This window comes from Mizuhopecten yessoensis, unplaced genomic scaffold (assembly GCF_002113885.1).
Source record: "Mizuhopecten yessoensis strain PY_sf001 unplaced genomic scaffold, ASM211388v2 scaffold10771, whole genome shotgun sequence".
In the NCBI taxonomy this organism is placed as follows: domain Eukaryota; kingdom Metazoa; phylum Mollusca; class Bivalvia; order Pectinida; family Pectinidae; genus Mizuhopecten; species Mizuhopecten yessoensis.
Window position 1 is genome coordinate 1,313,969 of NW_018408713.1, and position 17,988 is coordinate 1,331,956.

General features: G+C 33.9%; 1 protein-coding gene across 1 annotated transcript; it reads right to left on the reverse strand.

Moving 5' to 3' along the window:
- Nucleotides 1-2,716: 2,716 nt before the first annotated feature.
- LOC110462361 lies at nt 2,717-8,579 on the reverse strand. The gene is made up of 5 exons (XM_021516294.1): nt 8,325-8,579; nt 6,675-6,949; nt 5,442-5,904; nt 4,549-4,728; nt 2,717-4,184 (listed from the first exon to the last, which is right to left on the reverse strand). Exons 1-5 carry the CDS (start codon nt 8,437-8,439, stop codon nt 3,985-3,987), a joined length of 1,233 nt encoding a protein of 410 aa, XP_021371969.1. The 5' UTR covers nt 8,440-8,579; the 3' UTR covers nt 2,717-3,984.
- Nucleotides 8,580-17,988: the final 9,409 nt, after the last annotated feature.

Genomic DNA, 17,988 nt, shown 5'->3' on the forward strand with positions numbered 1-17,988 from the left:
TTGCAGATTAAAAGCTTGATATAAAAAGTTCTGGTATATAACTTTTTTTGATATTTAATTAATTAAATGAAAATGTGTTTCTCTTTCTAAAACATCTACAAAAATGGGGGGTCAGTGTGCTTCTTTTTTTTGTCCCATTATCAGTTGTGTTATTTTTTTTACCTTTTTCAGGGTCAAAAATCAAAAGTGCTTCAGTTACACTAAATACGTAAAAGAAATCCAGTTTGTTGCATACTATTTTTATCATATTGAACATTATAAAGTTGTATAGCAAAATTGAACCTGCTACAATTAAAGATGGCGACACAATGACAATTTAAGTGATCAATCTAGTGTCAAAAAAGGTGAAATTTTGGCCTTTTTTGAAGCGCAGGAAATACACATTAATACACATATTCAAAATGGCCGCCGAATTGGTAATTTTTTTAAAATTCTTGTTCTAAACAACAGGCATCTAGTTTTTTGACATACTTTTCAGATGCGTGTTTGCTAATAAACTTGATCATAATTTGTTAAATATTACAAAAACCCATTACACCAGATCAAAACGAGACTTGAACGTGATTGAAACCTCAGAAGAGTACATCCTTAANAAAATCACGCTTATGTAACTTGTAAACAAGTTTTTGTATTCTGTCATGCTTTCTTGCGTTGTATATAATATAAACTAGAAAACGGCAATGTTTTTCTTGTAAGCTTTAATTTTATCACAAAGAAACACGATACCAGCCGATGTCCTTACTCCATCGTTTCCACAGCCTTGACCGGGAAGTGCAGTATAGTTAAACTCGTTTATATAAACAAGATAACAGTCTCGTATAGTTAGACATGTGAACGTTGTGGTATTTTGTCTATCCGTGTTTCAAAGTTGTTCCTAATTTTGTCTGATTGTATACAAGTGGTCTGTTTTGACGTATACGTCGTTAAAGCCCACGCGTTTGCACCAAACAATGTATCTATTCAGATATCATTCCAGAAGTAACCCATCAGCGCTGTGATTTGGCTATGTCCTTTAAAAGACGGACAGACTTTTAGCGATTTCGTTGATCAAGGGATAGCTCCAGACGCCTTATCGTTCTATTTTTGGTACGATAGATATAATTTGTCTTCCTACTGGCTATTCGGACTTAAGATTTCATACTTTCGTCAATAAAAGGCAACATGGCAAATCCTCTTGTGATATGCATTTATTCAATCAGTGACAACCGAGTACCGAGTACCCAATTCAAACATCTAGGGGCTAGCTACTTATAACTGTATAAAAGTCACAGCTATTTCTGTAATTTCAACGCTTACAAATAGGTGAATAACTCGCATAATCATGAAAACAAGTGTTCTTGTAGACAGGTCATATATACAGTAAGAGTATTTGATTTGCTTTCGTTCTTTAAATTATATTAAACGTTATGGATATTTTCCATTGATGCTACCAGAGTTACTTTAATTCAAATGACAAGTTTTAATAAAACAAATAACACTGGACGTACACTTGGCCAATGATAAGTTCTGAAATGTTCGTAATATTTAGTCGTAAGTGGCAGTCGTAAAGATAACATTAAGCCGTCTGAAGCTGCTTCAAAGCTGATTTTTAGTCGTAGGCAGATAACATCATGCAGTTACTGTATTGAATGCACGTGGCGGGGCAAGGTAAAGTTTCAGTTTGAAAGTATACCCGTCTTATAGTACAGCAACAAAATTTAAGCTTGCTATAAATCGTGATTGAATTTTGAAATGCAATTTTCTATTTTTTTGATGAAAAGTAATTACATTTTACGAGTATGGTGAATATCGGTATATTTTGCCTTACGAGTAGAAATGTAAATTTGGTATTCAACGAAACTGTTACTGATTAAAAATTGCTGATTTTAGTAGTGTAATTACTTTTCGCGCGAAAACAAGGCTTCGCACCATTTCAATGGGCTACACTATGCAGTTGTTACCGTGTTGTGCTAGTATTTTGTAAGATTTTCTTGCACGAATGATTGTCTAATGTGTAGTTAATATAAGTAAACATATTAGGGAAAGTAGCAAAGGTTTACAAATACATCCACTTATCTTAACTTCGCTTCATCTGAAATGAAACCATGCGGCTTTGAATAAACAGTACTATTCTGGTTGGTCATTCATTAAAGTGATATCTTCACTGTTTTTTCCGTATTAAGTCAAATGAAACATTTTCCGTATTAAGTTAAATGAGAAAAGTCCTCGTTTTTTCTCCAATAGTGTTTTGTCTCATGCAGAAGTCGGTACATTGCACTGTATTTTAGCAAGGATTTTTCGAGTATCACATTTATCGTCATGTTGATTTTTATTGTCCTAGCAATAACAAGGTTCATTGTGTCTTTTCTTCTTCAAAAATACAAAAATGATTATGTCTGATCAAATGAGTCAATCCAAAATAGCTTTGGAACATTTTGATTGAGCAACAGATCGTCTACCAAAACTTGTTGTCCATTCTGATTCGAATATTTTTAGGACGATTAGGTTTGAAATTAATATCTGTGGTTCTCCTCAGACTTCTCAGTACACGTAAATGTCAAAGTTTGTGAGCCAATGCAATACTAGGCTTTCTTCTATTCATTTCTCTGAATTTGCATGCATTTATACTTATCCTTCACAAAACCATTTTTTAAAATTCAACGATCGTTTCGACAATAATGTTTCGATAGATAAATGACAAAATGTAATTGTTTTTTTAATTATTTATTCAGTAAAACACAACGATGTCAGTATACAATGTTAGTAGCATTTGATCGAAAATTTCATTGAGTGACACCTGTTTTGTATAATCGTGCGTTTAAGTTTTGCACATTTTGCAGACGTCATGTAAAATCCATGATATACTTTTAACATTACTCCTCCGTTCACACATGAGATACCATACAAAAAACAAAAATCGCACACACAAATTCAAGCAGAAATATATGTATAGATGCACGTCCGTCAGCTATACATGGCATTATTATGAACTGAAATGGTTGAGAAATAGCTACTTAAGTACATATATCACAAATGAGATTCGGGCTATACAAATGTACACATATTATAACACCCAGATTGAATGTGATCACACATTAAACAAAGCAAAACATTGGACATTTTTGAACAACAAAATTAATCAAGGAGCCTCACAAACAAATTAGAAATGAAATGAAAGTAATGGCGAACAGTTGACCAACACGTGGTGTGTTTGTATGCCATGGATGGACAATGTATACCATGGGTTTTAGTCTAAATAAAAGTCTATATATTCGCAATGTTATCTAAGTTTAACACTGGGCCAACATGCAGACATAAGCTGACACAATATCAACTGGAAACGGCAAATTCCATGAAGTGTGATAAAGCATCAACGTGTAACTGCGTGATCCTAATTGGCATTCATTTTTAATACATATGTATGAAAACCAACTTAAAGCAGTTCCATGATCATAACTATTTAACTATTTTTTCTTGAATCTAAAACTTGACATTACTTCTAAGAAATCAGAACTTAGTTCAGATAAAACATTTATCACATATTTAGTATGCATTACCATCATGGTGTTATAATAATGATGACGTCAGCACTCGGCTAATGGCAGTCATAGCTCCTATGGTTGCTAACTGCTTTTTCAGTCATTGTCGTTGGGAGGCTAGTGACGCACATATGTTCTTGATATTTGTTCGAAGTAAGCTATGTGATAGAATTAAGTACTTAAATCGAAACACGTTCGTATAAACACTTTCAAAAGAATTTCCAGATGGCCATGATGGCTCAAAGCGTTTGACAAAGTGATACCAAGCATGGCTTTGACTCCCGGTGTTGGTTGTAATTGGTTGTCAGACCCAGAAGAAAGGCTAATAAATAATATTAAAAGTAGCCACACCTCATTATTAACATTCACAAAAATCATTCATCATAGCTGCAACTACTGCACGCGTGCCACACATTTCATTTACAGCAAATCATCTTTTGAAGTTTTCTATGGGTGTCTATTGTTGCTAGCCGAGTGGCCCGATGTATTTGGCGAAGAGAGACTGTCTGTTAATAAAACACTCGCATCCTGATCGAATCTTCTGAGTATAGACCTCCCATGCGTCTACCAAAACCTGTTGTCCATTCTGTATCATTATGCGACATCCTCCAGGTCGTCTCCGTAGCATGTTTACGTATATAAAACTTTGTTTACAGGCACCGTGAGCTGTAAAATAAATACATAGTTACAGAACAAATACTTGGTAGAATCAATAGTGTAGTATGCACACGAATCATAAAGGCATAAGAAGTAATACACTTTAGAAAACTATGATATCGCAACAGATATTCTTTTCTTTTCAAAACAAACTATAAAATAAACAAAACTTTGACTTAGGGCATAGGACTAAATTAATAACAAACTTGAAAACATTTTTTTTTCTACCCACATGAACGGCATGATTTGAAAATGAGCTAAAACAACTTAAATTTAGCTTAAGTTAAAGTTTGCCTCAGCAAAATGGCGCAAGTGCTAAGAGCTAAAACAGACTAATGAAAATGTGTATAAAGTAACTTAAAACCGAACTTACGTGTGCCACGGACGGTCAGGCACGTTCTGTCACTTGTTCCGCAAACAATCTCGTTAAGATACGGCGGGAACTTGTCTGAAGCTAAGGTGGTGGTAGCTGCGCACTCGTCACACATGTGTAAGAACCCATCAGCAGTAGCGTTGCCCTTCTGTCGACAGTACTGTATGACGGACGTCGAACCTACGGTAGAGAACAAATCGTAAAAAACGAAAATATACGTTTACACTGATATAATTATCTGACCAGAAATTTATCGTTGATCCGCGAGTGTTTTGTAGTTAATCGAGGGAAATATGATGGTTGGTCAACAAGAACGGGAAATACAGGTAGGAGTTTATCCAGTTCGTCGCGAGTGCTATAATGGTTGTTGGAGAAATAATATGATATATACAAATTAAATTCATATAACAGTTTGTATTCATTATTACTCTCTGTTGGTGAAATAATATTTTATAAATATATAATATACAAATTAAAATCATATACATGTAACCTTCCGTCGGTACTCATTATTACTCTCTGTTGGAGAAATCATAGTTCATAAATATATAATATACGCATTAAATTCATATAACCGTTCGTCCGTACTTATTATAACTCTCTATTGGAGAAATAGTAATTCATATATATATATATATATACATATATAAGTCTGAAGAATCTCCTAGAAGAGATGAAAGTACTAAAGACTCGTTGTTGAGAATTTTTTCTTTTTATATATACATGTATAAATATGAATTATTATTTCTCCAACATAGAGTTATAATAAGTATAATATAATACACAAATTAAATTAAATAAATTCATATAACCGTTCATCCGTACTCATCATTACTCTTTCTGGGAGAAATACAAGTAATAATTCATGTATATATATAAATTAAGTAACTCACCATCTGTACTCCTAATGACTCTCTGTGGTCCAAGTCTAGAGCCCGGATCTAGTCCTTGTAATATGCGCGGATGCGTACTGATATTGAAACTGTTCATCAGACCCATCACACCTTCGGATCTAATTGAATTGCCTTGTAGTAACAGCTCTATTTGTTTATGAAGTTGTTCCAATTTGGACTTCAACTTTTGATCAACTATTGCACTTTCTTGTTGATGGTCATTTGTACTAGACATGGAATCCTGATTTACACTTCCAAACACATCCGGTGTTGTTGGAGATCCTCCCTGTTCCACTGATTGGGTGGTTGAATGCATTGAAGACACAGTAGCTCTGGGTAATGTTCCATTGACCACTTGCTGTTTTAACGACGACCATTTATTTAAATCTTCTATCAAGGTCTGCTTGGCAATCTCGTTGTCTGTGACAGGATCGAAGTCGAACGTTCTGTCAATTTGGTCATCCTTATAAAAAAGATAGGTGTTTTTGTACAATATGAACAAAATCTAATTTTATTAATATTAATTCCGGTTCCCTCATTGTCTGGGTATGAGTTATTTGCTAATCACATATTTTCTTGGCAAATATATTCTAGTGAATTTCTATGGTGATAATCACAACTGACTTAAATGGGTGTTTTGTTTTCAGATGTAATAATTTAAAGAACATGACAGAGTTTCGTATCTTACAGTCTGCGATACAACATACAGCAGTGTACACAATTAAATTCCCTTGGACGTTGAAACTTCAGCCATAAACTAATGAAATGTTATTTACTCAATAAAGATACACATTTCAAAAATATTGATAATATGGTAAAGTTTGAATAAGTTAAGTTTCCAAATTGGGAAATCGCATTATGCAATGCTTTTTTGTGTCTTAAATAAGTATCAATTGACAAGTCAGAAACTCGTTGCTAGCTTAAAGCACCGTCGCTAACGTGTACATATGTATATGTAAAATGTACATGTATGCCTGCATAAAGGAAATAAAATAGTAATACCATTTACCATAAATGGTGTAGGTACATTGAATAACAGATGCATATTAGTAATGGCACTTAACGTAAGTGTTGATGACGTCTAAGCCTGCGTAATTTGACGTCGAAAGTTTGAACTGTGTCTTGATAATGCTTTGGTATTATTTATATTTAAAATAAAAAAAACATTTGGATGGATTGGACAATTCATATATCAAAACATCATTGCAACGTACACATATAAGATCCCCATACCTCTGTATATTGTGTCAGTGGTATTAAATTTGGGAACTGATCTGCTGCTGCTCTTGCAGCCGCCATGACACTTGGGTTGAACGAGCCCCCGTTCGCGTGCAGAAGTTCCAACATCTGTGCGTCTGTGAGCGTCATTTTCCTTGGGATACCTATTGACGTTGACGGACATAGCATAGGCATTGAATGTGAAAGCATGAAATCGAAATCAGGCATTGGCGCTGATGGTGTTGCGTATGGGGGATTGACTCTTCTGGCTCCAATGCGTCTCCAAGGACCTACAGTGAAAAGAATGATGTCAAATATGGTTAAAGGATAACAATAAGAAATACGAAATTATAGCTTTACACACATGTAAATATTCATAATCATTATAAACCCATGGCGAAAAATAAAAATATTCATTTTCATTGTTTGTATTCTCTTCTTCATGTTGAAATTATAAGCAAAACCTATTTCATTGAGGCTTTTACATTTTCAATGGGTGTTTTGCCTCCTCTTGGTTTTGCTTCTGAGGTTTTATGTTGGTTTTCCCCCTTTTTAATGTTAACTAGCTCCTGTTGTTTTCTTTATTTTCCTAAGTTTTTCTTGTGTGTTGATAATGTGCGTTTCAGCTTGATGTTCGAAGCAAATTCTTCTTTAGAATAATGATTTAAATATGCTCCAAACATTAATGGTATGGATGCATCTACATATATTGCATGTGTATACATGAACGCTTATTTTGTGAAATGAATTTTATTGACAAGTCTGTTTAATGCATTATCAATCAAATCAAATTAATCCACACGCTACGTCACTCACAAAGATCACTTACGAGCACAAAAGCAACATAAGATACGAAAGTAAATACATGTACTCAGAATAAATAGTTGTAATTTTTATCGGATGTGATCACGTTATTTACGGCAGACGTTGTATTTGACCACTAGGCAGTAGCTCTGTGTATTGTATATTTTATATATTTATCTAAATGTGTAAGGCGTATCACTAGATAATAATTGCTTTGTAAACAACAACAGATGATAATACTAAGTAATATTCAATTAAAAGTGGGCGTGTTATCTTACGGTAATATGAGGGGTGGTATATTGCATAACAACACTGCAATGGCAGTATCAATTGCTGCATTAACTTTCCATGGAAACTGAATCGTGTAAATATAACGGAATTTCATTTTAGTGCAATATAAATAAGAGATATATTTGCAAAGTAGTTGTACGTTTGTATGAATAACTGGTAATTTGTTTGTGATGTTATGCTTTCATGCCTACCTGACATCTCACTTTGTATAGATATATTATATCAATATATGAATAGCATGACATGATACAGAAGTGCTTTACTACATAATTTGTCCCTCTAAAATATACAAGAAGGATACGTAAAAGATAAATATGTTGTCACCTTAAACAGTACCATACAGGCGGTGGCAATATATATTCATTAAAGATGTATCTTTATCTATATCATAACATACTTCGTTGCAAAAGTTTTTAGAACAGAGATTCTTAAGCCTCTGTTCACAAATTAAATTAACTTTCCATTAAACATTATGCTGCTGGTCTTCGGCGGGAAAACAGTTATTATCGATTCTTTCGGAAGCTCAGACATCAGGACAAATGAGTTTTTATTACATTATGATATGCTTACCATTAATAGCAGAGGCATCGCAGTTTGAGCAAGAAAAATATCCAAGTATTCCAACCAGTACGAGTAGCATCCTTCTGTAAAACAATTTGGGGTATATATAGTCAATTAATTCCATTGTAACTCTTTCTGTTCAATGTAGAGCTTTATAAGAAGGCCCATTTGTAATATTTCTTTCATAAGGCAGCATATGGGGTACGCAGTCCTGCTATCCTCCAGTGCAAGGTTTGATCTAAACTCTACCTCCCCCACTGAGTGTGGAACGTTCGAATGAAAGATATCTAGAGCTGAGTAAGGCCCCACGTGGTAAGGTGAAGGACATCGTGTTCCCGAGTGATAACATTTACCTACAAAGGTATTGATTTTGATTTTGAATCTTTCACACGTAGCCCCATGGATCCCAATAATCTTAGTTAGGTTAGACTAATATGTTAGTGAACAAGATTCATTGATGTTCACAAGGTCTTGGCTATATATAACACACCGTAAACATGGCGGCATTATGCTCATGCAATAACCTTCATCATGGAATTGGTTATTTTGTTGTTGTTTATCAAATCGGCGAAGCCGTTGAATATATAATTCGTTTGAAGCTGACCGGTCTTATTTTCAACGCGTTGACCAGTCGGTCAGGTTCTAAGTATGAACTTAGATTAATATGGATCATGGCAACTTCCCCGTAAATACATACTATGTGGTATATACGGTCAATGTCTACCTCTGGAACTGTAAGTAGTCTAGTGGACATACATTTGAGCTATATTGCACAGCGTTCAGCAAGGTTATGTTTTAAATTTCAAAGCTAATATAAAAAAAAACTATCAGAAACCAAATATTTATGCATGCAATGTTTTATTTCACGACATTTATACAATGTACCTTATACATAGCATACAGTTCTCTTTTCTAGAACATGCATTTTAATGAATTAGTTTATGATACCGATTAATAAAAAAATAGTGATATTTGTATTTATGTAATTCAATTTGCTGGAATAGTTACTATTGATTAACAATTAAATAATGTTGGTGTTTTTTCAAGTTGCAAGTATTATCAATTATATTACATATATATTTTATATTCTTAATAATTGATGTTTTGTAAGTTTTTAAAGATTCTCTTTAAAATTAATAAAAAGGGCACCCACATATACCAAAACAGAAAATCAACTGTTCAAATTTATATCCCTGAAATCGAAACACACGGTTATTCAATCAAAATGTTTGGTTACATCAAACTCAAAATTTTCGTTAATCTTATTTTGGTTATTCCGGCGAATGCGTTATTTTGTATCAGTATGCGTTGATGCGTTGCATGTTGAAATCACGATGATTATTCATATTCATATTACTCCTTAAATCTGCTGTAAAACACGCATTTATAACAGCCGATTGTCTTTAGTTTGAAGAAAAATGCATGCCCTCTGTAATGATATTTATCTCTACGATATCATAAAGCAAATACAGCTACACATCACGATCCTATTGCTGTGCTTCCTTCATAAATAATATGTACAATTTTGGCAAACTCGCCTTGAAAACCTACAATTGTATAATAAAGCATAGCCTGTTGACATACTTGCCTTAAAACCTATAATTTCATAATAAGAACATTGTCTATCCTGTATTGATGTTTACACAGTATTTCGCGTCAGATGGAAGAAAAAATAAGAAAAAAATCATGTTACATAATTCATGGTACAATATATGGATAGTTTCCTTACCTTTTATTTGTGCTGTCGATGCCCCTTAAAGTTCTCATCGTTATATAAGCTGGCTCCATATATACTGAAATGGAATTCAATATAAAGATGTTCTTTTAGAGTATATTTTGAGGATGTATTTTTTAACCTTTATACACCGTGCTTGGCGCATGCCAGACCTTCCTTTCATTTGCTATGACGTCAGAATTCGAATCAAGGAGGATGCCTGTTTCTCTACAAGTTGTCTTAAAAGACATAGGACATCTAAAAGTCACGTCGGTCATCCATGCTCTTTGCTTGCAATGGTTTCATTGGATAAGTATACGTAAGTTCGATGACGTTTTCATCTTTTGATATAGTGCTATATCCGAGTATTTGTCTGTTGAGAGTGGATCGCACACAAACATTGTAACTAGGTTGATAGTCAAGTTGTATACACCTAGCAATACAAATCTGATGGTTATCCGTCTGTCAACACATCCTGCTGACAGTGTGAATATACTTATGCTTTTAATAAACTAAGAGATTACATATCGTACTTGCTATATATACAAATGTATTATCGGCTCTGCTAGTTTGACTGGAGTTGGGTTATCATTTCACATCATACCAACAGTCGGTATTAACATTCTGTAGAAAATGTCATGGTGCTATAGTGACACAGGAAATAAAAATATGTTAAGGTTACTTTACTCAAGTTTGTGTCTTGCGGTGTGATGTTTCTTATACACCATTAACAGGAAGTCACGATCGTCCGACTTCTGTGATTGGACACACCAGAACTGATGGGAAACTGATCTACCAACCCAGCCATTGTGTAACGAAAGGGTGTAAAGTTTAAAAAAAAATCTTTTGAGAAAAAACACGAGATTGATTTCTAAATCTTGAAGTAAATACATGTTTTGGTAAACGCTTTGCTTATTTTTATTGCTAAGGAAAACATGAGCAAAAAAGCATCTCTGGTTTATTTTGTCAGTGTTTGTTCCATGTTAACAGAGAAAAAATACAAAAGAATGCAATATAATATGTTTTGCAGTTATTTTATTTTGATGTGCCCGGAAGATATAAAGAAATTAAAAAGGATTTATGACTTTTTTTATATGTATTGACTGACTGTCCATTCAAAAATAACCCTGATATATTTACTTACATTGTACCTGACTGATACGCCTAAGAGGGGCATAGGTATGTTAAGGCATTAATTACTTAATCTCGAGAAATGTTATTAAAAAAAGAACTGTTAAGTATTTGTTAGTGTATTTAAACAACAGCGCTGACATTCAAAACGTAATTGTCCGTCTGCTCGTTAACTTAAAAAACCCACCAAAAACCCTCTTCAGACATGTACGTCCTTCGCGACCATTTTAAAAGTACAGCTTACCAACGAAAATACTATTATGACCTCATAAAGGTGTGAGTTATAGAACATAAATAAAATGTACAATAAAAACTGAAGGAAACAATACAAAAAATCATAAATTCATTATGCATTAAATACAAATAAAAAAACTTTCCGGTTTATAATTGTATAATTTATCTGCAATGTATATTACGATGTTTTAAAAGGTATCAGTTTAAATTCAAATAACACACACTATCGTCATAGAAAATTGGCGCTTATATTAAATTGACACTTGAATCTGTAAGTCTTTCAGTGATTTTCATCCTACTGGAAACAACGAATTTCTTTTCAAGAAGTTTTTTAAAACAGTCTTTAAAAATTACCTATGCTATATTCACAGTTCCTATGACTTGATCGTCACTCATGTTGTGGTCATAGCTCGCTTTTTAATTGTCTGCCAAAGTGTCCAGTAGTCCGGTTAAAGCATACAAATGTTAATTCAGCTGCTTTCACTGGCATAAATTATTGCTTTTTTGCACTCTATGCAGTAGATTACGCTCGTGAATTTGTCGTTGATGCTGTTTGCTATTAATATTCTGTTTGATAGTGAACGTATTCCCGATGATATCCCAACTATAGTGGCGTGTTTCATATACAGACAAATAGCGTATTTTTATCGCATGGGTTTGTTTGTGTTTTACGTCCTATGATCAGCTATGGTAATTCAAGGACGTGCCAGGTTTTGGTGGTGGAGGAAAGCCGGAGTTCCCGGAGAAAAAACACCGACCTATAACTAGTACCTGGCGACTGCCTCACGTAGGCCTCGAACCCGCAACCCAGTGGTGGAGGGCTAGTGGTAGCAGAATGTCAGATTCAGATTGTTTTATTCCTTTTGTAACACACATCGGAGAGTAGACATACAAATAGTACAGTATATTACAAATTTACAATGATACATGTATACAATAATAGTCATTAGTCGTGCAGTACTTCAAAATGACATATAATAAGAGACAGCATTTTACATTGAAATACACCAACATCGTAAGGTTCCGATACAGTGAAATCATAACAATAGTATAACTTTCAATGACGTACGTTACAGGTAATGATAACTTGATTAATATAGTTACATACATTGTATCGCACATATGTTACGAATAAATACTCTCTAGTAGATCAGTACAAAACAATAAAATACACTACCGTAGTAGTAGTAATACGATGTTACACCTGACGTTAGTGACAGTGATATTACGATATAAAAAATACTCGTCGATGTTTCGACGTTGTTAATTATGATTAATTTACCATATATTTTATATCACATAGGAAAGGTAATGAACGGGCACAGTCATCTTTTTTACACAATACACATAATACAAATATCTTATCAAATACGGTATACTGAAATGAACATTTACAGGAAAAATGAGATAAAATATTATACAGTGCTATTACAACGTTTTAAACTTAAAAACAGGAATTTTCCTAATGTATTCGATTCCTTAATGTTTTGAGTAGTAAATAACTGAATCAATTTGAAAACACTTGGTCGTTTGTATTAAAAAAGCTTAATAAACTCGCGCCTTAAGTCGTTATAAAAGTTACACTTTAATATAAAATGAAATTCGTCTTTGATATCATTAGAGTTACATAAATTACAGAATCTTTGTTCTCTAGGAAGGTTTCTATAATTTCTCTGTTCAATATTTAAATTATGAGAGCTAAGTCTAAAGCGAGCTAAAGTCTTTTTATATGAATTATTAATTGGTTTTATTAGATATGATTGCAAAGAAAAAATAGCTATTAATTGTTGATAAAGGAATCCTTATGGAGTTATTAGTTATTATTTCCTGCCGGTAAAAGTCAAAAAGTCTTTGCTCAATGATTGTATAGATATTTCTATCATTGCTAACGTTTCCCCAAAGGTAAGTTAAACCTAATTTGTTGAGTTCTGTGCGGATATCAAGAATCCAATTATCATTTGAAAAAAATCTTTCCTCGTAACATGTTTTTAAAATGCAATTATTCATAGTTTTTAATTTCAACCAATATTTTAAAAAAATCAGTTTTCTATATACAGACAATGGTAATCTTCCTAACTCACAATAAACTAAATTATTACACGTACTCTTCTTGACTCCGAGTAGCCTTTTACAAAAAATGTATGTGTATCTTTCCAACATCAAGAGCTTTATGAAAACCCCATACTTCTGCACTGTAACTTAAGACGCTATTGATATAAGTGTCGAATACAGAACATTGTGTTTAGATATTAAAATGATGATTTTTGAACTTATTACAAAGCGCATAATATGCCTTATTACCCTGATCTGCAACATGCTTTTGAGTGACATAAAATTTACCATTGTAATTAAAGAGCATGCCAAGTAATTAAAAGGTCGACGACTTGGAGCTCTTTAGTGTCGTAAAACAATTTTTCGTTGTTTCGTATCCCGCCACCAATCCCGAAACTACTATTTTCGTCTTATCAGTGTTCAAATTGAGTTTGTACTTGTTATTATATGATTTCAGAGCTTCCAGAATATGTTGTAACTTATCTGGCGTTTCTGCAAATAGCACCGTATCGTCAGCATAAATTAAATTAATTTCAATAGATGGACAACCTTCTTTTATAAAATGATATTTGAAAAACAATCTGAATACAAACCATTGTGCTTTACACATGACTTAACTGAACTGTACAACGATTGAATTATACGTAACATTTTCCCTCTAACACCCTGCTTAATCAAATTGCACCTTATATGGGATCTGTCGATTAAGTCAAACGCTTTCTTGTAATCAACAAAGCAACAGTTAAGTCTACCACCTGTTTTACTTAAATTTCTATTAATTAAAGTCTGAAGTACAAATATTGCATCAACGGTTGAATGTCCGGGTCTAAAACCAAATTGAGCATCTGTTATTACATTATTTTTAACATCCCAATTCACTAGTTGTTCATTCAATATGGAGGTAAACAACTTCCCCATGCAACTGACTAGAGTAATGCCCCTGTAATTATTTGTATTTTCTATATCGTCTTTCTTATATACGGGGTAATACTCCCAGTAGACCAAGCTTCAGGGAAAATCCCTAGTTGAAAAATATAATTAAAAAGTTTGATTAAATATGGAACAAGTATATCCTGCAATCAATAAAAAGTTCATTAAGCATTTTGTTCTCACCACAACTTTTATTTCTGCTTAACTTATGTATTGCAGAAAAAACTTCTTTTTCTGTAATATGGGAGTCGAGTTCTTCAAATACACATGATATATTATTTTCATCTAAAGTTGTTTCGCCTATCTCGTGAACTGGATTACATTGACAATCTTTAAAATGATTGTAGAATTTGTCAAGAGAAATTTTGTTTGAAACTTTAAATTTTCGTTTCGAAAAGCATTTATAAAAATGTTTCGGGTTGTGTTTTCTAAGATACTCCATCATATCTCCCTCCTGTCGCTGATATTCTCTCTTCAGTCTTAACTCAAATTTCTTTTAATCAGGTTTTTTCTCAATTAATATTCTATGATAATCAGCAGTTTTAAAATTGTTAAATGTATGTAAGTCATCTTTGTATATCTTCTATTTCTGCTTACATGGAAGATTAAACCAGGGTTTATCCTCATGTTGAATACCTTTTTTCTTTGAGACATTATCAGTTATAGTTGACTTACATTTATGTACATTACACATTGGTAAACACATCTCATTTAGAAAAGAACAAAGTCAGACGCCTTAACCACTCGGCCGCCTCAGGGGTCGAGTGCTAGTGAAAGCAGAATGTCAGACGCCTTAACCACTCGGCCGCCTCAGTGGTGAAGGGCTAGTGGTAGCAAAGTGTCAGACGCCTTAACCACTGGCCGCCTCAGTGGTGTAGTGCTAGTGATAGCAGAATGTCAGACGCCTTAACCACTGGCCGCCTCAGTGGTGTAGGGCTGGTGGTAGCAGAATGTCAGACGCCTTAACCACTCGGCCGACTCAGGGGTCGAGTGCTAGTGATAGCAGAATGTCAGACGCATTAACCACTTGGCCGCCTCAGTGGTGTAGTGCTAGTAGTAGCAAAGTGTCAGACGCCTTAACCACTTCACCGCCTCAGTGGTGTAGAGCTAGTGATAGCAGAATGTCAGACGCCTTAGCCACTCGGCCGCCTCAGTGGTGTAGTGCTAGTGGTAGCAGAATGTCAGACGCCTTAACCACTTCGCCAACGCGGCCGTCGCATGGGTCACTTTCCAATTCTGATGACATGTGTAAAATACTGCAATGCTATTTGTTGCCAAATTGTAAAGGTACAGTCATTTGAGTGTGTCTTAGGTTTATCTTTGAAAATGATTAGGCCAATATATACTGCTGCTTTTCTCCTTGGTTCGCTTCTATAAACAGACATGCAAAAACAAAACATAATAAAAACAAAGCAAAAAGCACCACGCATGGTTTGGATGGGTAGAAGCGATACCACGCATTTATATATTATTTGGAGTACGTTTTAAAGAGAAGTTAAGTACATGGTAATGAGTGACAATGTTAACTTCGTTTTTTATGCGTTGTAGAAGTTCTTTTCTATCAATGACGTCAATTTAAAATTTGATTCTATCTAAATAACATTAAATTTTACGTGGACAAGCTATATCTTTACCTTACATGGGCAAAATATATTGTTACCATCCATTGACAAAGATAAACACTATCATCACTTCATTTTTAGATACTGCTGAGTGATCCTATTCAAGTCGTTAACACGCCAGGAGTCGAAACTCGTGTTAATGATAATTATCAGACATAGAAGTAAGGAAGCATCTTTTTAACACTTAATCAAAATGGTCGACGTAGACAGATGCATCGAGCAATAAAGTAAACATTTCACTTTATCGTACGTCCATTTCGATACATCTCACCAGATGTACTAAAGGTTTACAATATGACAGTTTTGAAGTGTTCTAAAGCTATGGAGACACAGCGGAATCACAGGCCTAAAATCCGCGTATATATATAGGCACTGCCTGTTGTTTTATCCTTTTGTTAACACAATAAAATTTGTTAAAACCAAATGAGGACACGAGGCCATGTTCAATTCGATTGGCTAATACTTCCGGTTAATGTTTTGATTCAAAGCAATGATAAACTTTTGATGAAAAAGTAACTTTGTTAAGCTACACGCATTACCCTGGTACCTCGTTCCATTAAAATATGTCGATACATAACAGCCGAACACTTACCTCCAATCTAATATTTTTATAAAGTTACATTCATATACAATTAAAGTGTTGGCCGATTTTACTGTCTTATTGAATTGGCTAATAGTTTTAAGATAATATCCTTCAAAGGAAAGATTCTATATATGTTTTGGTGTTCTTTAATTAGGATAACACTATTCCAGTACGTACATGGCTCAGGATTAGTCTCCGTAAGAATCATGTTGAATGAAGAAACCACAATATAATTACATGTACATGTAGCAAATGGTTTCAAGATACTATCTGTCAAATGATCCGTTTTCGATTGCAACCTGGTGATAATTCTAGTACTAAATGGAACAAAAACCCCTTTGTGCCTTTCTTGCTAAATTACGTTAAGGGTCCCTGTCCCACTGCCGTCAAAAACTAAAGAGTTCCAATGTTTTTTTCCGCATATACAGTAATCTTCCTTTAATTTCGTTTTTGATATCCATAATAATAGAGAGCAAACGAATCAGGGCATTTCCTTTGACCAGGAGCTCCGTTGGCTAGAGCGACAATATAACAGTAAGAGGTTGAAGGTTCAAACCCTGGTCTAGCTCATAAACGTCCCACAAGGTACAACCATCAGAGCTATAACCATGCTAGACAGGCATGCCGGTGTTACGGGTTTCCTTAATCTATTTTATATCTGGATAGTCCCATACATTTACTATTTATTGAAGTAGTGAGTAACCACCTTTTTATATAGCATACCACTGGAATAGTAGTTCCCATTTTATACAGGCTACACAATTACATATAAATTTATTTAGTTCTGTTACATGTAAGACTTAATAAAGGATGTTTCCTGAACTAGTTCATTTATAACATATTAGAATATATGATATGTAACTAAAGTGTGTAAGATGTAATTAGAGTATATACTATGTAACTAAAGTGTGTAAGATGTAATTAGAGTATATAATATGCAACTAAAGTGTGTAAGATGTTATTAGAGTATATAATATGTAACTTAAGTGTGTAAGATGTCAATTAGAGTGTGTAAGATGTAACTGGAGTGTTTAAGATGTAACTGAAATGTGTTATATTTAACTGGAGTGTGTTAGATGTAACTGGAGTGTGTAATATGTAACTGGAGTGTGTAAGATGTAGCTAGAACTTGCAAGATGTAACTAGAATGTGTAAAGATGCGACGGAGTGTGTAGCATGCAAAATAATGTTAGTTTGTTATTTATTCTGATGTGTTAATTTACCTATTATAATGACAACAGTAATTGTCATTTATACATTTGAACATAATAGAGATATATCTCTTATACTAAGACAATTATTTGTAAACATTTCCTTTAGGATTCTAAGGAAGAATTTTAGAAAGGTTATGTAAGTCATTATGTGTGACGATTCGATGACCAAGTGCAGTATGTCTGATTGTATATT